Source organism: Nothoprocta perdicaria, unplaced genomic scaffold, assembly GCF_003342845.1.
Source record: "Nothoprocta perdicaria isolate Ctin4 unplaced genomic scaffold, notPer1 scaffold_221, whole genome shotgun sequence".
Taxonomy (NCBI): Eukaryota; Metazoa; Chordata; class Aves; order Tinamiformes; family Tinamidae; genus Nothoprocta; species Nothoprocta perdicaria.
In genome coordinates, this window is record NW_020455423.1 from 559,600 (window position 1) to 586,417 (window position 26,818).

At 36.0% G+C, this 26,818-nt stretch overlaps 1 protein-coding gene across 1 annotated transcript in view; it reads left to right on the top strand.

Annotated features, from left to right (window-relative positions):
- The window catches only part of ADGRG6 (adhesion G protein-coupled receptor G6), a 109,328-nt gene that overhangs the window by 65,192 nt on the left and 17,318 nt on the right, over positions 1–26,818 (top strand). Inside the window, exons 8-18 of the mRNA XM_026039197.1 lie at positions 772–824; positions 909–968; positions 9,376–9,518; positions 10,193–10,307; positions 12,671–12,732; positions 14,189–14,396; positions 14,893–15,058; positions 20,397–20,537; positions 22,808–22,924; positions 23,643–23,688; positions 24,744–24,850. Of these exons, the coding sequence (XP_025894982.1) occupies positions 772–824; positions 909–968; positions 9,376–9,518; positions 10,193–10,307; positions 12,671–12,732; positions 14,189–14,396; positions 14,893–15,058; positions 20,397–20,537; positions 22,808–22,924; positions 23,643–23,688; positions 24,744–24,850 (1,218 nt within the window). The remainder of the gene's footprint in view (positions 1–771; positions 825–908; positions 969–9,375; positions 9,519–10,192; positions 10,308–12,670; positions 12,733–14,188; positions 14,397–14,892; positions 15,059–20,396; positions 20,538–22,807; positions 22,925–23,642; positions 23,689–24,743; positions 24,851–26,818) is intronic.

Below are 26,818 nucleotides of genomic sequence, written 5' to 3' on the forward strand. Positions count from 1 at the left end.
CAGTGTCTCAGCAGAACTGACACTATCTCAAATCTCAGGCCTCTTTTAAGATCTGCTCTGCATGCTACTCTCTTAGTGTTAGCACTCTCCCTTGCTAGTTTCCCCCACTGGAGAGATCCCTTATAATAATGTGTAGGTGGACATACTGGCTGACATTGTCTAGTCCACTCAGTGAAATAAGTAATTAATCTCTGACTTCCCTTTTTACCTAAATTTTGTAGATGGTGAGAGTCATCTTGGAAACATGTACATCATCTTTGCRGATATTAACAGCTTGAGCTTGTAACCCTATAGTCAGTGGTAATAAGCCCATAGTCTGCAAAGATGAAAATTAAGCACTCAGCACCTACTCAGAAGTGAATAAAAAACATGTTTAAAATAGAGATCATTATAAGATCATAGACTTTTGGGTGAAAATGATCTTGTACTTTTGCCGCTAAATCTTTTCTAATCCAAGTTTTTCTAAGAATTTAAGACTCTGGGCAGAGGGAGAGAGGAAAGAGCTCAGATCCTGTTCGCCCACCCTTTCACTCTGGCATTACCTTACAAAGATTTCCTTCCATCTGTGAAAAAAGCACTGTTCACCAACAGTTGTACATCTAATAAAATAATAACTGCATTGATATAGGAGAGAGTTCTCTTTGTTTTGAAAAAAAATGAAGAGGAATTTCTCAAGAAGAAGCAAAATCAAATTCTAACTCTCTCTTAGATGTCAGAGATCCTCTGTACACATTTTATCATTCTTACAATCATTGTCTTCCTGTTTTTCAGCTAAATCATACTTTCCAGGATTGGAATTACACTGTGTATGTGGTCAATATCAGGTAAATGAAGGAAGAAGATATTTAAGCTATATTCCTTTTGTAAATTACTCCACCCAACTTAATATTTACTTCTTACTTTTATAGCATCCAACCTGGCCCCATAAAAGACGGAGTAAGAGATAAACGAAGTATTGATAGTCAAAGGTAATGACTTTAAAGATTTTTTACTGATAGGGGTAATAGCTGCTATTACAAGTGGATATGGCTTTATTGCATATTATGGGGCATATCTTGCCAGTCTTGAGTATATGACCGCTGGGGAACGTAGAGCTCTGCATGGGATCATAAGCCTCCTACTGATTATGATGTTCATTTTAGTTTAAACCTATTGTCTGTAAACTTTAGCAGATGATCTGCTGCAAAATTAATGGGCACGTTCATAGGTATGTGGTGTGTTGCTCATATCTTTCTTCAGCAACAGGCACTTGTACCCTGATACCTGTCCACTGTGACACTACTTATTCTCTTGAACAAGAGCCTTCTGAGTTAACTGACATCTTAATTAAAAAAATAATAATAATAACTTGAAGAGCCATGCTGGGGTTGAAAGCCAAAATGGTATGAGTTAAACTGTTTACCATATGCCCTCATTTCCTGGCTTCTGCTGGGCTCAGAGGCACTGGAGTTGGGACAACCTTAAAGGCAGCCAAAGAAATTTCGATGTGTCATATCCCCTAAAAACTGGGCCTCTGGGGATTTCTTTGAAAGAAGCAGCACAATTTGAAGTAGGGAGGGAAAGAGTCTTAGAACCAAACTAGGGAGAGAAGGAGGAGGAGGGAGAACTGGATATAAGATACATTTCTTTGCAGTGTAGGCAAAAGTATTGTAAGCAAGAACTTAGCTGCTAACTGTTGATAAATGCTATGAAAACAGTTGAGATTTTTAAGCGCAGTATGCCCACTATTCCCAGTTTACGTTTGAAAGTAGGTGCTGGTGATTCCAGTTTAAATTATAGGAAGTTTACCTATGCATGAACAGATTTGTAAAAGGTCCGATCTGTTTCCCACATCCCCACAGTAGAAAGACGGCTTTTGTTCACAAAAGCATGTAATTGGTATAGCTTAAACCCAGCCCCTGAATGGGCTATTTTGCTGCTTGAGCTACATTTACTGTAGGGATTTTGCCAGCGTAGTGATGTGGGCACAGGGTGTTTTTTTTTTTTTTTTTTTTTCCACACTTCCAAATGACATGGTTGTGCCAGCAAAACCTTTCTGAGGGCAGACCATGTCTCAGGTCTTTGTAGCAACACCAGCCTGCTGGGGAATGTAAAACTTTTCCTATCCTTGTTGCTGCATCTTTCCCAGACTAGCTGCACAGCTTGCCAGCAGCTGTCCTCCCTCAAACTACACAGCTGATTTCACCTTCCTGTCATCCTGCCTGCTGGCTTCGTTCTTCTTCATAATCTCTAAGAAAAATGGAGGTAAAAGGAGAGAAAATCATTAAAATACAGAAAGTCTGGCACTTCTCTGACACTGTTCAGCAAAGCTCTGTAGCAGCAAAGCACTTGAGCACTTCATCATGTGAACAGTCTCTTTCCAGCAGTGTTTGCATGCTAATTACATATTGCTTAAATGCTATGACCTCAGTTTCATGGCAGTGAGCCTTGAGGGAGCTGAAAGATTTGCCTGAGGAGTTAGTCCCCCACTCAGAAACACATTCTTTCAGAAGTAAGCATGTATGCAGCTCTGATATTTTGTTTTAGTCCATGAAGTTTACTATGTTTTCTGTCATAAGGCATAGTTGCTATACAGTGAATCTAGCACTAAATTACTTCTAATAATGGATGACCGATATGTGGAAATAATCCCATTCCTATTTATTTTGCACTTTGTAAAGGCAATGTAATTACACGTTCTTTTATATAGTTTTATTTTATATTAGCTTTCCAAGGAAGGTCTGAAGTAAAACTGAAATATCATTCTTTATATGAGTTCTAGTGAATTTCTATAAATTATTTATATGAATATTTTCCCAAAGATCTCCATTAGGGATAGTCAAGAATAAAGCTTCTCTCATAGTTTTAGACATTCCACTATTTCTCTTGGTTTTGAAGTACTTTTTTTATTGTATTTTCCTTCATGTTCACCAAAACTGTATTTTACTCCACAATAAAAACTTCAAACCTAACCCATAAACATCACAGCCCTAACTTTATCTTCTATATACATGATCATAGTTAATCTTATTAAAACTTATCTGTCGCCTTCTCTGAATTTTGCACTGGATCGTAATTCTGTTTCTAAGACACTATCATAATTTTTACATTGCTCTCTGACATGCCATTTTCTGTCATTGCATTAATTCAATTTTTTATCATTCAGATCTACTTTTTCCTTACCTTTTGGATTAATATTTCATATGGCATTTAAAAAAGAAAATTCTTTTTCAAGCTTTTCAGTCCATTTTACTTCAATCTTTACTTGCTATACTGTTATCCTATCAAGAATTTCTTTTAGTGGGCCCTCCACACAGCTTTCTTGCAAAAGCTAGAGGAAGAACCCATATAGAGAGAATGATTCAGAGAAAAAAWTGGATCTGGAAGTGGGAGGTAGGAAGCTGACTTTTTTTGACTTGTTAAAAATAAGTGCTTTCCAAAAAAATATTTTAAACTGTATTGCACTCTGGAAAAGAGCAAAACTAAGCAAAACCATGGAAGTGAATTGTTAATTCTTTCATTGCTGAGTTCTATGAGGTGCAGCAGTCCAAAGTATAGAGCACTTATTACACACTAATTGTACATGGCAATAAGAGACACACGGTGCCAGGTCCAAAAAATCAGTACCTTGAACACTATAACGATGCCTATATGACAGCTGTGTAACAAGATAGTACTGTGGTAGATAAACTGTGTTAATTATGTTAATAGATAGAATTTTATTTTTTAGTTTGTGTGTGTGTTTAATTTTGTCTTTCAGCCGTAGTGTTTCTGTCTTCTAATCAGAGGGYAGCTGTTCAAAATAAAATCAGAAGGAACTCTGAATGGGCTGTGAACATAATTATTTGTTTTTTCTTCTATTACTTTGCACAAAGCTTTGGAGCTAAAGCAATTTTTTGTGGATAAATTATAAATGTCTGTGTTTTTTCATTAATTTCCTACCTTTTATGGTACTATAGGATTGTCATAGTTTCTGTGACTGCTGCTGCAATTTTTCTTAGATGAACATCTTTGGTGTTATCAGATGACTAATGTGCTGCATAAGAAAGGGAATTGCCAATTGCTAAACAGTTCAGTACCTCTGCTTTCACATCCTCCCCCCTCTTTTTTTTTTCTTTTTTTTTCTTTTTTTCACTTTGCAAACAATTTTGAGAACCCAAGGCCCAGTTTCATTTATAATGTTTTCCACCTAGCAGCCAAATGCAATTAGGCTTGCTGCAACTTCAGTTACCTGATTGTACTTTGGGCCTGTGTCCTGTGTTTAATTGCTTCTAGTATGGGAAAAACATTCATGTTGCTAATGTTAAACAACTCATCCAAGTTAAAAAATATAGTGTTAGCAGTCTCTGAAGACTGCTGAGTTCAAACAGAAATATCTTCTCTGAGGGGAAAAAAAAAAAAAAAGAAAAAAGAAAAGAAGAGAAAAGAAAAACAGGAAAGCAGAAATGCCTATGTTGAGTCCTGCTTTCTTGAAGTCCGTGGGAGTTTTGCTATTTTAGTAAAGCACATTCAGGCTGTATTCTTGGGGTGCATGTTGCTTAATGGAAAGTTTAATGCACTTGGATAAAACTCCAGACAATTAGATTGTATAATCGTTTTAGACATGAGTTAGCAACATCCGAGCAACATAATTTTGCTTTTACAGTCTTAAGTATCCTTAGGTACTAAACAGAGTAAAATGGGCACTATAATTTCATCATTATGCAATAAGAATCTATTCTTATTATAAAGGAACATCTGTGATGTGTTTCTTGGTTTCTGCTGGTGAGGTTTGAAACTTGTCCCCCTCTACTCACTCTGACTCACATAAGTATTATTGAACACTGTAAAGGATGACTCTGACCAGTGCTGAGAAATACTTTGAAATGCCSTCCTGTATGTATAATGTGTAATATTTATGCTTAGAACTTTGGTAAATGAAGAGCTTAAGAGAAATACRTAGTGCCCTGCCCTTCTATCCATGACCTGTAAAGAAATACTACATGACAGTATTCAGAGTTCAAGAACTCCTCAAGAATGATTCTCCTGCTTAAGACATCTAGCCTTGGCTGAGCCTCCACTGGCTTCCTTTGAATTGTTACAGGCCTGACATTGCCATTTTTAACAAAAAGTATTCAATAACATTTTTTCTAGGAGAAAGGGGACCTTCCTTGTAGTTTTGTGACATAATTCTAGTGTAAGCAAAAGCCATTTCACCTAGGATCAATGCTGAAATATKAGGTATTTCAGTGCTTTTTCTTTTCACTTTCTACTACTTTCTAATTCCTTGTAAAGAACACCAATACATTCATACCAAATTGTTGCATTTTAATGAATGTTTTCTATTGAAAAGCAGCAGCTAGCTGTATTCCTTCACCTCCTGCAAGGAGGACCAAGGCCSAGAGAAACAAACACGGGACAAATAATAGACAAATAATCATCCTACATTGCAGCAGTGTTCTGATACAGTGGATGCTAGCTTTAGAGGAGGGTTTAGGTTACACTTAATCTGGATTGTGCATAAAATTGCAGAAACTTTTAGTTTAAAAGTTCTAAAGTCTCACATTATACATATCCTTTTTATAGTATCATCTTCTAAGAGAGGAGTCTCTGCATATTTTGCATTTCTTTGAATATGTCTGCTATATGTTTCTGCTTTATATTCTGAACATTTTAAGGTTATCATGGTCTAAGTCACCTCAAAAAATTTCCCCACAACACTGAAATTTTTGTGGAATGCTTCTAACTTCCCAATATTTCTGCTGTAATTTTTGAGATGGAGTAACAAGAATTAAGTATATTATTCCTGGGTAAGTCATTTTGTGGTTTTCCTTTCAGATCTAAGTAATTCTTTAATTTTATCAGCAGACTTTTTTGCRTTTCTTTCTCTCTCATTCTACATATTTTCTAGTATTTGTATTTGCATTGTTTGAAATACATATTCACTGAGTAACGTATGTTGTGGACAGCTTTTCTTGGCAGTCCTGTTAAAGTGCAGAATTCAGCATTGTTTACAAGTAATTGAGTATATGTGCCTGCCTGTGCTGCCATACTTAAAGTATATACCCCAATCACCACTCATCTTTAAAGCCAATTTAACAGCAAGATTTGTAAATAATTTAGCACTGACATGTAAAATAAAGTTTTTAAAGTATGTGTCTTTCAGCTGGAACTYGGATTCATTGAGCATTGAGGAGTTCATTATTCTTTTTTCTCTTCATACTTTTAATCAATTAAGTTCAACAAAGAAACAATAATGATTTCTTGATGACTGTGGGTTTAACTTGTCTAGAACAATTAAAATGGGAGGAGAAATATGTATTAATAGTTTTCAACCACATATCTTTGAGTTTGTCCTACACACTTCAAATAGCTCGTTTAGTCCTTGCTTCAGGATCCTCACGCAGTGTAGCTGTTAGACCACAGCCAGTGTGTAGGCACACTGTCCTAGAATAGCTCCTGAGTCACTCTGCCAAGCAGAATGCCGGCTTTGTAATAGAGTAAGGCAGCTGAGACGCCCCCATCTTCTTTTATGCCTCTGATTAGGATGCAGTTTTGCTAAATTGCTCTCTCTGGACACTCTTAGCTCAGCTGGATAGGACAAAGTGAGACAGACAGTGATATTCCCCTTCTTTCTTATTTGTGTCAGCTCTGCGCATTTCTGTCAGAGAGAGGAATACATATATGCCTTCATTTTTTATACGTACACCGACTCTGTTTTCTTTGCAACTTTAATGGCAATAACGGTAGTAAGTAACTGTAAATGTTATCATCTGCCATTAGCTTTAATATATTACTCCTGCAAAAAATTATCTGCTTTCGTATAGTGTACAATAAAAGATGTAAGATCCTGTGACACCAACACAGCAGGTCAGTAATGAGATTTAGGTGAGTGTAGGCCTTCTGTTTCACAAATGGAGAATTTCATGCTTCATTGTTGGGATGTTTTCTTTCTGGGAGCTGAGTGTGACAAAGATGGAAGKAAACACTCAGCTTCATATTGCGTCAACTGTCAAGTTAAGAAGTATTTATTGTTTACTGCAGGAAGCTAGCATGAGCCGTTCTGATAAGTCTGTACTAATTGAAGTTTTCAACATAATATGCAAGAGGTTCTTGTTACACAACATGCATGGTATGTGCTCCAAGAGTTTCTCAGAAAACTTTTCCCTATACTAGTTCAAGATAACTGCAACTAGTCTTACCTCATGTACTGTTATCCCCTCCTCTCAGTTGCTATTTTCCCTCTGCACAGTTATAAGCACTAAATATCATTTTGATTAGTTGGGAATACTTCAATAAGCAGCATAGTAGTATTCAGCAACTGTTCCCCTGTGACTTCTGTGTTGCAGCCAAAGTGCTGAGGTTGGGAGTGGCAGCAGTATACTAAGTTTTCCTCTTCTAAAGTAAAGGGAATGGATGAATGAAGCCAGAATCTTTTAGGAAAGATGGTTAAATGCCAGGAGACTCTTGGGCTGAAGTAGTGGAGGGCTGAAGGAATTGGCAATCTCATAGGCAATTTTCATGCTTCTGCTAAAAATAAATGCCATAATAAACTTTTGCCTCATAATATATCTGAAGTATACACCAAAAGCCTGTTAATGTACATCCACCCTACTGAGGTTATTAAACATTCCATGGAGACCAAAGGAATGTTAGGAGAAAGTTAGTGTATCAGAGAGCAGAGCAAGCTTGATTTTGCCAGTGGTATTTGGAATTTCTCTGCTGAAATAGATCCATTGGAAAAAGAAACAAGCCAAGCCAGCAGGTACCTTGTAGCCACATTTTTATCTCCTTCAGCAATATATTAACAATGAAATTAGAGATACTGGAAGGAAAAAGGAGAAGGTACCGATGTTCAAAAWAAAGCAAACCACAAAAGTGACTCCATACATTCTCTATAATCACATCTGCAACAGATGTGTGGAATATTTACTTTAAATTGTTGGATTTGTGTGTGCTTTTTATAAACAGAGAGGTTATTTTATAATTTTGTTTTCTTTTTTAATGACATTTCATTTATGAAAATGCTTCAAAAATATTGATTGGAGATTCTCACTTTCAAAATGATGTCCAATATCAAGGGGGTTAAACCGGAGAGCAACATCTGTGCAATAAGCTGTATTTTTCGTCTGCGCCAACTAAGCACCTCCAAAAAGTTTAGTTCTGATCTGTCATCATGGAGATGGCCATCTGGAAGATTTTTGGAAATAAAGCCCTGGTTTAAGAAGGGGTACCTCAGAGCCGTACTAGCCCTCTCTAATACAGTGCCCCTACAAACTTTTTTTTATGTTCTTCTTCAGATGGTCAGCAAGACCCTTCAGCTTACTCCTTCTCCCTCCYGTTGGAAAGTCCTGGTGAAAGCAGCTTTGTTCAGAGTGTTCCCTCACCCTATGTATGCTGGCAGTGCCGCCACTGTCCAGGCTGCCAGGATTGCTCATGCAACCAGGAAGGACTGTCTTTAGACTGCCTAGTATCCAAGGGCAATGCTAAGATGAAGGCAGATGAAAGTAGGATTGCTTTTTTCTTTTTTCCACATTTTGTCTTCTGTGGAGATCCAATGTTCCATGCTTCAGTGGCGTCACCTCCTACTCAGAAGAGCTAAGCAATGCTCTTGGGTACCGACGTATTCTCTTCTCCAACATGTATTTTCTGTGTCCCAGGAGGAAAGTTTTTGAGCCTTTTTCTCTGACCTTCTTTCCTGTGTCCTGCTAGAACTGCTTTTCTGTTCATTATTTCCCTTCCAGAAAAGCTATGCTCTAAGAGAGGGCAAGGACTCTTTTATTCCTCTCACAGGAAAAGAACTTGGGCACTTTGTACTACTCTTATGCCCAAGAAAGTAGCAACAAACTACAGCACAAAACAGCTATTACTGCTCAAATTTGTATTAGTCATTCAAGCAGCCAGACTTTCCTAATTGGGCTTAAAACTTTCAGAAGTGTGTCAGAGCGTTTACACTTCATCAAACTTTAAAGATCTGAATGTTAGGCATCTTATGTCAGTGAATCTTACAGGCTTTCTCTGCAATCACTGGAGAGAGAGACCCTCTGAAGGCAAACTTTTCCCATCCCAACAAGTTTTGTGAAGTGGAATGAATATGCTTTTTAAGTTTCTAAGCCATTAGAAACCAGATTTTGGTATTAGACACTACAGAGGCACTTTTTTTTCACCTTTTGACATAAAACTAAAGCTTGAGAGACACTAAAGTAATGATAATTAGGGGATGAAATTTCCCAACAATACTTTCTTGTTGGTGTCCTGGATATACAAGAATAGTAAGAATAGTTTACAGGTAAGGAACAACACTGTCTTGGTGACACTGTTCCACCTTGGGAAAAGCAGAGTCTGTCAGATGTTTTTATTTCCACATATTTGGGCTCTGCTATTCTGACTCAAACACTTGGATAAATTTTCTTGCAGTTTTGAGGTTTTGGCTCTACTGGTTTATAATTCTACTAACAACATCAATTTAGAAGAGCAAGACATCCGTCAGAAGCTCATAAGTAATAATGGGACCATGGCAGATGGATTTAGGCTTGAGACTGTGGATGTTGATCCAGTGGGTGAGTTGTTTTCGGCTTTGTTGTGCTGTAGATTTTATTTGTTTGTCCTAAAATAAGCATCTTGTGTGTAAAAGAATGGATTTCCAGTGATTTTAAATGGTTATTTAAGCCTTATTGTTCCATTGAGCTCATAGAATCATCCTCAAGACACCTCTTTTAAACAAATACAGTTGTCCAGATTGTTTCAGTCAATGTTATGTTCTATAGTTCAAAGATGGTGGGACAGTTATATTGGGATAGGTCTCTAGGGACAGATTTGAGGATAAAGAAGTATGATGCACCACCAGAACTCTAATGAGACATGTTGGACCTGCACAGTACCTCACCCACTCCTCAACACCATTTGTTTGGGATGCTTTCAACTGCCCTTGTTTAAGCTCTCAAATGTCTCCCATTTTTTTCCATTCAAGCCTCTCAATCTGACATTGCAGTTCCTGGAGGGAGGAGGTTGGTCCTGTAAGTGGATGCAGTGTGGACATTTAGCCCTTTTTTCCTGAGCAGTCGCAGTGTATATTGCCCCAATTTGCGCAACTCTCCTTTACCGCACAACCCTACAGATAACATCCAAGTATTTAATTTGAAAAGAACAGTGTGTTACAGGGCTGAGACCCAACTGAAGACGGGCAGATCAAGACATTTAAAGTTAACTGTGATATATTGCTATTCATTTACAGAAAAATGTTTAGCTGAAGAAAACCCTCCAAACTATTTTTGGCCTGATACCAGACCCACTGTGACCAACTTCACATTTTGCCATGGGAGTTCAGTTCAGATTGCATCAAGAACTTGGTAAGTGTTCTAATCCCAAGAAGTCTAGTAGCTTTAATGCAGCTTTCTGGTTATATAGTTAAATTGCATTCTCATTGCAGTTTAGCTGCATATCATTGGCATTGTATTTAAGGAAGATAATTTTTGAACTGTAATTCAAGACCATAAACAAAAAGCACAAAAGATGATGTGTGTACTATGAAGGTATGTAATTTATTAGTAATTAAAAAAACCTCTTGCTAGTCCTTTAGGGTATATCGAGGCCTCCAGTAAGTATATGACTATAAAAATAGCACCTTCTCACAGAACAAATCTGCTCTTTTCAAATCATGATGTTTATGTAATTTCAAAACCAAAGCTGCTGCTACTACAGAATGATTATCGACAGAAGAATCAGATGGATTTTATTTGGACTTGTACACAAAACTCTCAATTCTGTGAAGATGAGATGTGCATTTGTTTAATCCATAACCACTAATCTAGTTAAAGAAAAATCAAAGAAATCTTGTAAAAGAAGTATTTTGGCAGTACTCAGTCATAATCGAAGGCAGGGATAATTTTATGCATGAAGTTATGTAGTTTTAAGGTTTGGGATAAATTTTCCCTAATATACTCTTTCTTTATGAACATCAAAAATGTTTTAAACACAGTATCTCTAATTCTCATTTGCAAAAAGGGAATATTATTACTTCCTGTGATACATTATTAAAACAGTAAGGCTTTGATCTCCTTTGAGTATCTTGAACATGACTAAGATGCAATACTAATTAATCTGTTCAGTATTTAAATTAATCATAATTAATTGTAATATAGTAGTCATATCCACCCACATTGCATCTGGAACATGTTCAGAGAAGGCCAGCTCTTTTGCTTTCTTCAAATAAAATGGCAACATGGATATGAATCAGCTTAAAGTTTCTGTGCCAAACAGGAAGACAGCCACCATTATATTTAACTAGCTCACTTCCTCAGCCTGTTAATCTTGTACAAGAACTGTTAACATTCTGATAGACCAACTTTTGTTGTAAAGTACATAGTGCAGGGGTCAAATTGTTTTTATGTCAGAACCTCATAATCATTACAAATTAACGCTCCTGACCTCCCCTGCCCCAGTACTGCTTATCTTTATTGCTCATTTGTGATTTACACAATGCCATTGATTGTCCATATGCAATATTTCTCATCAAAATTATCATGCTTTCCATGCCTTTGCCTCCATCAACTTAGGTAACACAGAACACAGGTGTGACATGTTTTGTCTGAGGCGGAAGGCTGTGCTAATGGACTCTGCTATTACTGTGCTTCCCAAAGATAAAGATTGCTTGTTAGAGTGCTACCTTAGTAAAGGCCCTATCACTGGAGCAGAGCTTCATAGAATCATAGAACCATTATGGTTGGAAAAGACCTTTGAGATCATCGAGGCCAAATCTAAGCCCCTCAAAACCATGCCTGTTAAACCATGTCCCTCAAGTGCATCTACCCATTTCTTGAACACCGCCAGGAATGGTGGCTCCACTGCTTCCCTGGGCAGCCTGTTTCAATGCTTCACCACCCTCTCCATGTAGAAATTTTTCCTAGTATCTAACCTGAACTTCCCGTGGTGCAACTTAAGGCCGTTGTCCTACCAATAGTTATTCTGGAGAAGAGATCATCTCCTCCTTTCAGGTGGTTGTAGAGAGTGATAAGGTCTCCCCTGAGCCTCCTCTTAGTGAAGTGGAAACTGTTCTGCATCCTGCTTTGGCCTCTGTGATCAGCATGATTATCCTTAGAGAAAAACAAGGGAGAAAGTATGTCTAATATTGGATAATTTGTTTTTGTTAGGCTTTAGAGAAAGAATTTTGGAAAAAAAAAAACCCTTTTCTCTCTACCTCTGTGTCACCTCACAGAATCTTTCTGTCTACCCTTAATCTGGATATGATGGTAGACTGATAAGGTTTTCACATGTAACGTAAATTTATATCTCCATATATCTCCTGTACATGTTCTAAGAGCTACTGCTCTTTCTTATGAACTTGGTCAAAGCCCTTTATATCAAAAAGAAATTACTAAATAGGCCACATTACAGGTATAATAGGGGTTTATATAGAAACTTGGGTGTTTCTTGAAACACAAAGCCAGAATTTCCACTGATGTAATTGATCAAATTGTTACAGCTGATAATTCATCAGAAAGACCTGTGGTTTCTGTCTTACCATTGTCGCTGAATTGATCAAGTATTTCCACTTTCCAACATTCAATTTATTTTAGTTGGAGTCGAATTATTAATGGTAGATTGGAAATTGAGAAGAGCATATTAATGTGATATTTACAAAAGAATTATGAGACATTTATATTATTTTGCTATTACAGTTCATGTGTATTTTGACATTTTTTTTTCTTTGTAGCTATTTGGGACTGCAGAATTATACATCATATTGGGGCCAACCTGATCTGAGAAATTGTACAGGTGGGTACATTGATATACATCTTTGGCTAAATAATGTAGGCTTCAGTTGATAATTAGTCTAAGGAAGGAAATTACACTAAGGAAAGGTATCTTCCTCTCCTTAACTTGTGCTAAGTTACTTAAAATCTTTTTTAAAAATCAGAGCAAAGGAAATATTTAAACTCTGGGGAAGTACACCAAATTGAATCCAGCACTTCCATGAATCTCTTTGGTCATGAATTAATGAAATCAATCAAACTTTTCATCTAATTTAAGCAAGAATAGTGGCAAGTGATAGCTTGTGTCAGTTTGATGCAAGCCAGATTTTTAACTGTTTCTAGTGCCCATTGATGCTGATGGAAAGTTTTCCACTGTCTTCCCTAGGTTTAAGCTCAGTCTCTTATGTTTTTTTCTGTTTAAAAAATTCCACTTGAACTCATTCTGGCCATAAAGGAATAATAAAATAAATAGACATCATTTTTTGGCCACTTCAGCAGTGCTGGAGGCTCCCACATCTTTCTGTGTAGTCAGTGGAGAAAATGAGTAATTCAGAGCACCTACAGTATGTTCCTGTTCTGAACAGCTTTCTAGAGAAGCCTTTTTTAATTTCTTTGCTGATTATACAGGACTTATAGGTAAGCTGGCTAACTCACTTTATAAATTGTGTTGGATACTTCCAGTCAGGCTACATGAAAACATCTTTTAGCATAGAATGAACATAATTTCTTAAAAGTAGCAAATGCTACTTTAGAAAGCACAACATTAAAGAACTCAACCAGTTTCAAACCAAAAATCCAGTGTCCAGAATCTTATTTGTGAATAGCCAGTAACATCTCAATTATTTTAAGACTGTATGATGCTAGTTTTTACATTCGTTTTCCATCCAGAAGATACCAAACATAGTTTATATATAATTACGTTAGTATTTTGTCAATGAAAACAATATCAAACTTCCATTTTCAGGAAAACTATTCTCATGAAATTTGCTTCTGTTTTGCAATTTCCAATCCTGCAAACAGGAGTATAGTCCTCTCAAGGTACAGGAATCATTCATAGTGAGATCAGAATTTCTGCCCAGAGCTTATATGTAAAGATGAATATTTTATCAGTAATTGTGACTTAGGAAACTGTTTCACTTCAAAAATGAAAGAGAAACATTTTTTTTTCACAATAAAAAATGGAGAAGAGGATAAAGAGAAAAAAAAGAGAGAAAATATACTCTTTATTTCAAAAAGCATTTCAATAATTAGTCTGATTTACAAGCTCAGGGAAATTAAGGGAAAAGACAGACACAATCGTACCGTATACTTCATAAAATTATAAAATTGGTTAAAGAATAAACCCCAATATCCATTACAAGTACTATAGAATATACTATAACTTGAGTAAGCAAAAAAAAAAAAAAAAAAAGAGTTACTTCAGGATTAATATACAATATTTTCTCTTTTTTTGTTCCTGTTTATGTGTACACTTACAGAAAATGCAGCTGATATCGCCAATCAGCTATTGAATCTTACTGGTGAAGGGCAGCAGCTAACTTCAGACAAAGTGAATGATGTTGTCCAGAAGCTAAAAAAAATTGTGAATGATGAAAAAATTGATGAATCTCTGGGTTCTACTGTGGTGACAATATTTTCCAATATTCTAACAAGTTCAGATAGCGTATTGGCTGCGTCATCTTCAGAGTAAGTATTTCTGCCCTTAAAATCGCTTTTGAGAAAAATCTGTTTCAATGCCTGTTATGAAATGGGCACGTACTTCATTTATAGACAGACAATTGCAATAAATCAAACTTTTTTGATTTCGATCAGAAAGAGTTCGGAGAGATGAACAAAAGATTCTTCAGTTATATCAAAACTTTTACTTAACAAAATAATACACATGTCAGAGATAAATTATTTGATATAGGAGAAGTCTCCTGATAAATGATATGCCATAGATTTAAGTATCATTGGAAGATTGTTTCACAGCCTTTGATATGAGGTCAAGTATTTTCTGTCAATCAAAACCTTTTGTTTTCAGGAGATGTACCTAAATTTACCTGACAGTATCCCTGTGAGTGACAAGTGAGTGGCAGACAGTCAGTAATAAGAAAATGATCTCTGAAATGGAGAATATATGATATCATCACTTTCTTTCTTCTCTACTTAATATTTAGATTTTATTTTTTTCTTTTTTTAGAGCTCTAAAAACTATTGATGCCTTGGCTCTAAAGATCCAGTTCACTGGACCATCTATGAGCATTTCAACACGAAACCTCGCACTTGGAGTGTCTTCTATAAACTCAACTTCATTCAAAGGTTCTTCTTTCAGTGTCAGCCCACAGAATAATGCATCTGATTTTCAGGTATAAAATGAAAATTATATTTGAAGTGTCTGGTGTTCAAAGTATATTTCCTGTGGGTACTACAAAAACACTTAAAATTCCCATTACTAGCCCTACTACTCCCTTCCCTTTTTCCTGCAGTCATCCAAACAGATCAATTTAATATTTCCTTGAGCAGTAGGAAACCCAGATGAATCCGTTTTCATCTGATGATGAAAAATATTTTGTTTATAAATCCAGAACTGGCTTTAGAACTGAGGAACTTCATGAGGTTCAGCAAGGACAAGTGCAGGGTCCTGCACCTGGGGAGGAATAACCCCAGGCACCAGTACAGATTAGGGGTCAACCTGCTGGAAAGCAGCTCCACAGAGAGGGACCTGGGAGTCCTGGTTGACACTAAGTTAACCATGAGAAAGAACTGGAGGCTAGTAAAAGTCCCTGACATGCAAATCTAGATGCTGGAAGGACAGTCCAGAGGAATACTACAGGGTGCCTACCCTGTGCCCTCGTGGCCAAGAAGGCCAATGGGATCCTGGCCTGCATCAGGAGGAGTTGCCAGCAGGTGGAGGGAGGGGATCCTGCCCCTCTACTCAGCTCTGGTGAGGCCGCACCTGGAGTACTGTGTGCAGTTCTGTGCTCCCCAGTACAAGAGGGATGTGGAGCTCCTAAAGAGGGTGCAGCAGAGGGCAACAAAGATGATTAAGGAAATGGAACATCTCTCATGCGAGGAGAGACTGAGTTGGGCCTATTTTCTCTGGAGAAGAGAAGGCTGAAAGGGGATACGATCAATATGTATAAGTACATGAAGGCGGAATGTAGGGAGGAAGCGGCCAAGCTCTTCTCAGTGGTGGCCAGTGACAGGACAAGGAGCAATGGGTGTAAGTTCAAGCACAGGAAGTTCTGTCTTCACTGTGGAGGTGACAGAGCCCAGGAACAGGCTGCCCAGGGAGGCTGTGGAGTCTCCTTCCCTGGAGATCTTCCAAACCCACCTGGGTGCAACCCTGTGCCATGTGCTGGATGTCTCCCTGCTGGAGCAGGGGGTTGGATTAGATGATGTCTAGAGGTCCCTTCCTACCTTAGCTATTTAGTCATTCTGTGATTCTGTGATTCTGTTTTTTTTTCATTGTTTTGGACTATTGGAAAGGAAAACATAATCTTTGAGTGTTTTCTGCATACTACTGCCACTCCACTGATGAGTTTCAATTTGAGAGTAAAACGCCTATATATTTCTACAGATTACAGTTTTTTGAGCTTTCAGTATGGTTTAGACATCTACTGCCAGTGGACATCTAAACTGATCCAGTTGCTCTCACATGGGCTCATAGCATTATTTGGTATATCCTGTGTTGTTCAAGGTGTTCATATAGGATTGACTTCTCAAATCAATCTCAGTTCTAGTTATTTAATCTAAATTGTAGATTACCCTTCAAATATAGTGAAACTTGGAGAAGCATAGAAAAGCTGAAATATAAAAATCTACTATCTAGTGGACCAGAGGAGTCAAATCTGAATTTTCATGTGGAACAGTTATGTATAATTCCTAAAGGCTGGTCCCTAGAGTAGAAGCATCTAATGCTTCTAAAACCAAAATCACTGCTACTTCAAATTGGAAAGACAGGAATCCTAATAGATAGATCATCATTTAGAAATCAAAAGTAGTAAAAAAAGACTATTATAACTAATAATAAGCTAAAAGTCATCAGGCCTTATATACACAGTCTATATAGACTTTGSATCAAATCTCAAGTGCTGGCTTGAAAAGGTATAAATGAATTTAATATAATAAGGATTTGTTGCCTTTATATTCATACAAGTTTTAGCCAAAAATGTCTTTACATCAATTATATTAGAAATTTTCAATGATGCCCCAAAGATGTCACTTTTGGGTATATCTTGCCTGAAAGAATGCAGTAACCTACAGGGCCCTTTCTGTGCAGATTCCTTGAGGCTAAAGAGCATTCTGAGCTATACCACAGCCTTCCATCTACCTCACTGCAAGGCTTGAGGCACTGCAACCTTGAGTCTCTCAGAAAAAGGTAGAGCAAACAGGAGATCTCTCAGTAGGAGTTAAGAGTAGTCCTTCTGTGGTTGCCTGCATCTTTCCCCAGGAAGCCACTGCCAGGAGACAACACCTCCCGGTGTGGCCTGCAAGCTAAAAAGGCTGCACAAGGAAGCCCATGCCAGAAGACTCCTGCTCCTGGCAAAATGTGCAAAAAGAGGAACAAGGAGGAGATGGCCTCAAGTTGCGCCAAAGGAGGTTCAGGTTAGATATGAGGAAAAATATTTACACAGAAAGAGTAGTCAATCATTAGAACAGGCTGCCCGGGAAAGTGGTGGAATCACCAACCCTGAGGGTGTTGAAAAACCATGTAGATGAGACACTTAGGGACATGGTTTAAGAGGTATGGTGTTGAGGGGCTTAGGTTTGGCCTTGATGATCTCAAAGGTCTTTTCCAACCATAATGATTCTATAATTCTTTAACTGTAAATTTGCTATTGCCTAATTCTGATATTAATAAAACTGATTATTTCTCCTCCAAATTTCATCCTGTATTTATGGAAAGAGGAAAGGAAAAAATTTGAAATTAGATTTGGGATGTTCTACATGTATAAGAATTACCATGTGTGGACTGAGGACATCCAGGATTTTTTTTTTTTTTTTTTTTTTTTTTTTGTCCTGGAATCATTTACTATACCACTGTTTGAAGAATCATAAAATCCAAATTCCATCAAATTATTTGTAATGTTCCTATTGGAACTTAAGTTTCTTCTGAAGCTCTTACATTTCCAACAGCTGATTGAGAATCCTTAGCATCTTCCCCACCAGAAATGTCTGCAGCAGCTGTGATCATGGCTTATATTTTCCATGCCTGTCAGGAAAGACACTTGCTATCCCTGCTGGGGGAGATTCTCTTGTGAAAGCCCAAGCTGTTCACCACTGATTTGATGATCTATCTCAGACTCATCAGGGAGCCTTAAACTCTTCAAAATCTGTCAGAATGTTTCCAGTTTTTATTTCCTTTTTTTTTTCCCTTAAAGTAGATCTCAAGTAAATGTATCCATAACAGTTGGAAAGATTCTATTTTAGTCCCCTCTGTCTTTATGTTTCTTGCCAAACCTTTGACTGAGCTAGTTTTTGATGATTCACATTATTAAATTGTTCCTGTAATATAACCACACTTCTATAAAGAAGCCTCTTCCATTCTATTTGCACACAATACCTAATGGGATGTCTTTATCACATATATGCTTTCTGATTCACGTGGCAGAACTATCTTTTGAAAACCTATTATTCAAGTGATTTTACCCCTGTTAGGATATACCTATGAACCATATCTACTAGTTTCCAGTGGTACCTGTTACTCACAGTAAGTTGATGCAAACTTGGAATTTTAATAAATTAGCTTATGGCTTGAAACTTCCTATTAGTTAAGAATGCATGATTCCTGTATGACTGATTATGAAACAATTGCTTGAACAAGTTACTCCTTGAGAAGTTAGGATGTGAATTTCCTCATCTCAGTGTAAAATTCTTCAACAGTTTACTATACAGCAAACACGACATGCCTTTTTCCCCTTTCCTTAATGGATAAGGTCATACATACTGAATTCACCATGCTATATGAGCATATAGTTGTAGAACTGCTGTGCAAGCTATAATGAAATGCAAGTTTGCACACTTATTTCCTTTGCTGAATGTCATGTCATTGTGCCATAGTTGAGGCATTGCCTCTATCGGTTAACCTCAGAGTGATGACAAAAAAGTATCCCTTTTTGTCCTATATAGCACAAAATATTACAGCAGTGACTATTGCTATTTTTAACCCTCCCTTCTGTAATATAACAGCTAGAAAAGCTGATAGGAGCTTAATAAATCTTCATGAAGAACAAGCGTTTAGCGAGCAGTATTTTTACTATTAGTTAATACGAAGACTTATCCCCAGAGGAATTTCCATATCTGTTTTATAGGTTTCCATATCTATTTTATATATAGATTATACATAAAATGTGAAATTGAATTTTTTTTTTGGTAGTTTCATAACAAAATAACACATTTAAAAACTATGGTATGAAAACCATACAGTAATTCTATAGCAGTATGAGATACTCACTGCAACATTTTCTGCACTGTATACACTAGTTTCATGCAGAGATAAGTCCACCATAGGCCCCTGGCAACACGGTAAGCAAACCTGACCTGCACCAGCTAAGAGGGACATTGCTGTTGTGAGGTTTCCAGGAGCACAGCTGGGACTGCCATGTAGTCAGAGCAGTTCACTCAGTGCTCTACTCACAAGCAATAACTGATCTTTCATGGCCCTATGTCACACCACAAAGATAAACCTCATGAAACCTTATTTAATTTTAAGGTGTATGTGTGTGGATGAGGGAGAAATAAAAGGAGTGATCCATTTCGTCCCTCTCATTTTGTCTATGATTAGAAGTGTCTAAAGGTGACTGGGTCATGAGTCCTTTATGAAAAGTTAAATGTAACTTGTGTTTCATGTGTTTTGTGATTCTGTCTATCTATCACAAAAGCAATTCCTGTTAATGACATGATGTTCTGTGGAGGTCCAATATGTAAAAGTGTTTATCTTTTTTGGAAAGAAGTGCCCCACTTGTGGGAAAAAAAAAGAAAAAAAGCTAAGTTCTTTACATTTGAAATCTGGCACTCTTATTGAGTATGAGTAGAAGCTTTGAATTGAAGCTTACAGAAGTGTTTGAGAAAGGAAAATAGTATTTTTTCTTTCACTGTAGTGATGTATGCTACGCACTATGCAAGCAAAGAAAATTAGTAGGATTCAGCACAAATGCAATATTTATGGACAAGTGGCAGCTTTGCTTACAGAAGATGTTATTGAGGCATTGCACAAAGCAAGTGATTTGGGGATTCTAGAAGTTCTAGGTACAGAGAAAAAATAAAAGGAACTCGTAGATGTTAGAGGAAATTCCTGAAGTCACATGTCAAGCAGTTATCTGACGTGCCCCCCACAAATTAGATGTTCCGAAAAAAGGGTGTTTCCATGGTTTGTACATGCAGATGCAAGAACTCAGTTCAAGGTGCCTGAAATTTATTCAAAATTATTGACTTCAGCATTATGAAAATCTTCAGTCTGACAGTGAATGAGTCATTTTTTTCATCTGCAAATTTCCTGTAGAAGCAGTATCTCTTGCTGCAAGAAGGGGGAACCTTCTAAGCCTTATTTTTTTTATTACAGGTTTTTATGTATTAGTTGATAATTCTAGTCCAATGTCTAGATTTCTTTGCATAAAGGTCTGAACCCGCTTGTGGTCAATGAATGAGTTGCTTTTTTTGTTGAATGTTAGAACATTTTCTTTTGTTGTTTTTATTTAACAGATTGATTTTGACAAGGATCAGACAGATGCCATTGCTTCTGTAGTTCTGCCATCAAGTTTACTGAAGAACTTAAGTCAAGATGAATATGAAGTCATATCCAGGGCTCAATTTACTTTCTTCAATAAAAATGGTCTTTTCCAGGTAAATATGAATGTGCTTGAAATGATTTCAGTTAAGGTGATTCAAAGGCAGCTGCTAAAGTATCTTGTAGTGTAAACATTTCGAAGCAACTCATGAGCTACAAGAGTGGAATGGTAGCAACTGTACTCATTAGGAATAGCGTTCAGAATGACAAAACATTTGCCATGTCCAAGTTGTATACAGTCAGATATTTCAATGCAAATTCCTGTCTCATGTGGGATATACTTACACCTAGAATAATCAAGGGCAAACTGAATTCCGGTAAACAGTAAATTAGCAAGACTTTTCAAAGGCCCTGTCATCTGTTTATGCACATTAATAGAGGGTCTTGACATTAGAGCTAGGTTCATTCTCAGCTGGACATTTGGCCTATAATACAGCTAAATGGTCTTTCTTTTCCTTAAAGCCGTTGAATGATGCTCACGCCAAATGGACAGTTTGCATTCAGTTTAAAACTCTGAACTGATGGTCATCAGCCAGAGAATATTTATTTATACATATACTGTTCTTCTTTTCACACATATGTGTTCCCACAAGCATGCCATGTTTAATACTGTGTGGATGTTTATATAGACAACACAGTTGTTCAAATAAAGGTAAAAAATATTTATATCTGAAAACTGAAAGAATCAAAGTAGATTTTTTTTTTCTCATTTAGGTTCCATTGTATGGTATTTGTAAATTGTTCCAGCAAGATATATGCCAAAAAAAGTTAGAAAGATTTTAACAGCATAGAAAAACAAATATAAAGCACAGCTATGCTAAAAAAAAAAAAAAATCATTGAGAAGGATACCTTTTCATAATGAACTGTAAGCTGAGCCTCAAAAAAACTGAGTTTGTTTTCCCATTAGTATTTCAAGTGACCTTTGGCCCTTCTGCATCCGCAAAACTCTGTAGTATTGTGTTGTCCCTGTATTATCGTTTTTATTGGCAGTGTATCCAGATTCTTCAGATAATCTAGGCAAGAAAATACCCATGACCCTGAATTGCCTTCTGAAATACACCCTAAAATATCTTTATCCTAAAGTATCTTTAGCTATTTAGAATAGTAGTCACTTTAAGCCCATATTTAAGAAAAACAAGAGTAATACACTTAATAAAGGAACCCCAGAAATACAATAGTCTTGCCATAAGTGATTAAGAATATATTTTTATCTTTTAAATTTTGGTATACAGTTCACATTGCTAATAAAAGCATGTGACTACATTCATAACAGATCTTGTAATATTGTATGTGTGCAACCCACACATGTCCTTTAGTGGTACTAGAATGTGTATACTTGGTAAGTCGGTTAAAGGTAAAACAGTAAAATCTGCAACCAAAATTCCTTGCAATTGAATTCTTATTTTTCAAATTATTCATGGGTGAACATTTTCAACCAACAAATTATTTAAATATGTGCTTAACTCACATTTTCCATTAATTGCTTCTGTTAAAATTAATCTGTCTGTAAAACCAAAGCAGTGACTTGTGACTAGTCATCTCAAATGTAAATGCAGAAGACTCTCATATAACTCATATACTGTATAGCTCATATACTCATATAATGTTCATTTCAGTAGAAGTGCAGCACAAGACATCATAAATAGTGAGCAGTAATTTTTTCAGTCCATCTAAAAACATTAATGGTTTAGTAAAAACATCAATTGTTTTTAGATAATTAATTTGCAAAATATTTGCACGGAAAATATGCTTCTCTGGTAAAATCTCAAACTTATGCTTTCTCACTGCCTAGGAATAACATTGCCTTGTGACAACGTTAAGTATTCTATTTTCATTTCCACCAATTAAGACTTTGTAGAAAATACTGTCTCCTACAGTATATAGCATTGCTTTGAATATGTTACTTCTTGGTCATTCATGATAAGATAGAAGGTGGTTTAGCAGTTATACACGGAAAACAGGTTATTTTCCCCAAACTTCCCATCTGCAAAAAATAATAGCATTGACAGTAAAATAAGAATTGTTCAGGGAAATTAGCTAATTCTGGTGGAATCAAAGTGATTAAAAGGTATTTCTTTTTTTGCCTTATAATCTCTCTATAATTGTGCTTTTAGATGTTTATGACAATAGGGGAAATAGGGAAAGTTCTATGTGGCAAACCTATAATTTGATCTTATAAAAATATATTCTTATATTGAGTGGTCAAAAGTGTAAAATACTGAAAGTTTATTTATTCTGGCATCTGACAAATATAAAACTGGTTACTTGGACTTTTATGTCCTATATTGTGTCAGCATTTATTATATTTTTTGAAATCTTTCTAAGGATCCAGAAACTCCTGCCAACTTGACCAGTTTTGTGGTAGCATGCAGTATTGGAAACCTAACAATTCAGGACCTTCAAGATTCTGTGAAGATAACAATTAAGCATACCAAAGTTCAGGTAAGAATAACTTGATTATTCAGAGAAACAGAGATGCAAGCTATATATTTTAAAGGATGAGTTTAAAGTCTTGGTATCTGGATGGATAGTGAGTATTTTCACTCTTTTCAGGATTTAACACTTTTCTGAAAGTCTATTAATTTTGCCACTGTGAGACAATTTTTATACCAAAAGTCATAGGTAAAATCATAGTTCCTTTATTACACTGGAACTTCAGAATGACTTAAATACTTTGATCAAACATGAATTTCTTTGTTAATAGTTGTTCCAAGTATTTTGTTGCTATACAGTTTCCTGCAAAGGAAGAACCGACACATTTTTAAAAGATAACTATAATTAATTCAGTAAAACAGAAGCATCAGCTTGGCTTTCTTCACTGATATGTTGGTCATTAGTTGTTCCAAAAGAAACTATGAAACTAGAGATCTATAAAATATTAAAATGCGATATCTAAGTAAAACATTAATGGACACTATAAAACTAATTCATCAGTGGAAAAGGAATAGTGTAAAGAAACAGCGCTATATGTTTTAACATCTTCTTGGTGGAGCTGTTTTTCTAGAAGAATAAGACTTAGTTTGAAGCTAGAAGATATTTGAACAATCCAAGTAATATTTATTCTTCTGCTCATTAACTAAAAGCACACGTAGTAAAGCATCTGCAATAAACATTTACATTGACAAGATGTATAAAAAATTTACTTTTGCATGTTTCATAGGAGGATCCTAAACCTACATGTGTCTTCTGGGATATGAACAAAAATGGTAAGTTAAAAAATACTTTTATGTCTTTTCTGGGGGAATAAAAATGTCCATGTTTTAAAACTAGTCACAATCTTGGCCGTTCTTGCAGAATTGGAAGAAATCATTAGACTGTTTGATTTCTTCTGGATAATAATGTCTCTAGTAACAGCAGATGTTAAGTATTCTTGCTACAAATTTTGGATGTAAGTTTGGATAACATTTTGAATTTATAAATAAATTTTGTCTAATTTTCTGTATCTGATAGAAGTTTTTCACTGATCTTACTTGTATGGGTAAGTCAAATAGTAATGCTAAGGAGACACATGAATGGTTTTCAACCACCCTTTTAACTGCGCATTTAAAAATATGGGGATATTTAATTATGAGATTGTGCATCTCCTGAATCTTAAGTTGTTTTTGCCTCCACAGAATGTTAGTTACACAAATTTCATTTCGATAAAGACTCAGCATCTACCTTGCACCCAGATGGACTGCAAGATAAGGTCCTATGAGATACACATTAATATGGCAGCATAATAGCCCGTTGTCCATTGAATGGGCTAAGAGGATAATTTATTTCATAGCTTTCTAAGGCAAGACAGGATAGTTAAGATTAAACATTCTGGCTCTCTGTGTTACATAGAAACAAAGAACAGGACCCTATAGTCACAGAACATATATGCTTTCATATATGGCCTGAGGATATATGAGTGGGAGGGAGGCAGATACAGACATCACGTTAGTGTGATAAAGGCAAGCTCTAAAACCATATTACTGCTGAGCAGAGCAAAGGTGTGCCTTAGTATATGATCTGAATATCAAGTCTTTTTCATCCTTCATTAATTAAAACAAATACTCCTATCTTTATTACAGACTTCCATTTCCTTCTGCTTAACAGGCTCTTAAGTTAGAGCACTTACCTGGTATATTTTTCTAAGAAATCTGATACTCACTACTTTTTTGATTAATATTTACTAATTCAATTTGGTATACAAGAAATAAATATAGAAGTCTGTTCAAGATATGTTGATATGAGTTTATTGGAGAGAATGCTTTCTCTGTTTTCGGGTCTGTAGGTGGTAATGGTGGTTGGAATCCTGCAGGCTGCAAGGTGCAAGCAGAGTCCAATGAGAATGAGACAATTTGCTTATGCAACCACCTCACACACTTTGGGGTCCTAATGGTAAGCAAACTCTCACATTTCACTAAGTTTGTCTTTTCTGAGAATCACTATGTAGTTTTTGTGTTGGAGCAAGACAACCACCTTCATTCAATTTGGTAACTTGAGTTATTAATTTTGCACTTCTTTTATAATAATAATTCAATGTATCCATCATTTTCATAAATATATCTTTTTGTTAAAACTATCTAATGATAAAGATTTAGGGATGAGATGATGAAGAAAATTGATAATGAAAGTATATTATTCTTATGCCCTCTACAAGTGGCTAACTGTTACAACATAAAAATGTGCCCACAACAGTGTTTTAAATTTTTCAAATTACTTGATTTGAAATATCTGAGCAATGCTGTGATACAAATAATGTGTTATCCTATCCAACTTCAAAGCTGGTACATGTCTGTTTCTACAAGAATTTCAGAATCAGGGACTGTAAAACCAAGGCCCAGCACTGACTCTTTTATTACTAAAAATGAGTCCCAAAGTAGAACGAGTCTGTATTATTTTCTTTGATAATATAATTCAGCAAAATTACATGCAGTCTTTACCCCTCAGCACTGGAGGGTGTGAGCAGATTTTCATGCGTTAAGCTGCAGAGCAAGGCCTGGACAAAGAATATGGCAGAGAGTGGAAAAAGGGAAAATATCTTTTAAATTTTTGTACGGGATATCAGATCTGATCAATGAGAAGAGAAACTGACCTTAAAAATAATGTAAGGATGTGAACATATATTAGAAAAGGTTGCAGAAGAGAGGGAGTGTTCAGTTTATAAAGGAAATTAGTTCACGAAAGAGGTTAAAATATTTGTGGTGAAAGAGAACCAGGGCTGGGTAGAGTTGAAATTACAAAGCCATGAAAGTGTGAAGGTGTTAGCAGAAAAAAAAAAGTAGAAAAAATGAATTTTTTTAGAGAAAAAAGTGAATGTTACAGAACAACTAAATTTACAGAACAAATTACAGAGCAAATTAAATACAGAACAAAATTAATTTTTGGGGGGGGAAAGAACAGTAAATAAAAATTTGTCCTACTGTCAAGCAAAACTGCTAGTGGAATGAAGAACCAAGACAAGAAAGCATAGTAATTTCATTTCATCCTAAGATTCAAGATGATAAATCTCTCYTTTCAAATTTACATAATGTCAAAAAATATAAATACATTATTTTACAAAATTTGTAAAACTTTGCTGCTTTTTTTTTTTAATAGCATTAATCAGAGTTGCCTTATAGTACAGAATTTCTCTTGGAAAATATATGTCCATTAAAGGCTGCTGTGACACTTATATGATATTTATGGCAGGTTAAGGCTATCAGAACCTTAACTCTCCAAACTGAATGTTTGTGAGATAGGTAGGACAGAGAGATAAGAGAAGGTCCTGTAAAGAGCACTTTAGCCTCGGTAATGTAATTCTTCCAGCAGTCAGATGTCTACAGAAATTTTTTATATCTGAAATATTTTTGAAAGAAGAAACCCAAAAGGAAAAGAAAATGGCATATTGCAATCTTTTCTTAAATCTGGTAATTGTCTGCTAAAAACCTTTTTTAGATTCCCAAGTGCAACAGTTCCACTCAGTAATAAACTGAACTATGGCTTTCAGTCTGGCCTGAACATGCTTTGGCTTCTAAAGCAAATCTGCAGACAAGATGTTTATTCCAAGTACAGATATATGTTTTTGATTTAACATCTTGCAGTGGCATTTTAGCAATAAAGAAAAATACTTCCAGATACTTTAAATCCTGAAGATAAAAGAAAGAATAAAATCTGTTCCTAGCATAGAACTTAGTGCACAAACAAGCCACATGCTCCAACATTTTAAGCTTTGGTGTTACAAAACCTTATTAGTAAAGCAATCTGAATTGTCTTCTTCTTTCACTTTTCATCCTCAACAAGAAAAAAAGAAAAGAGCTTTCTTCACAGTATATTCAATGAGTCCCTTCTCTTCCCCTGAATGCTTTTGTTGCATCAGTAAATAAG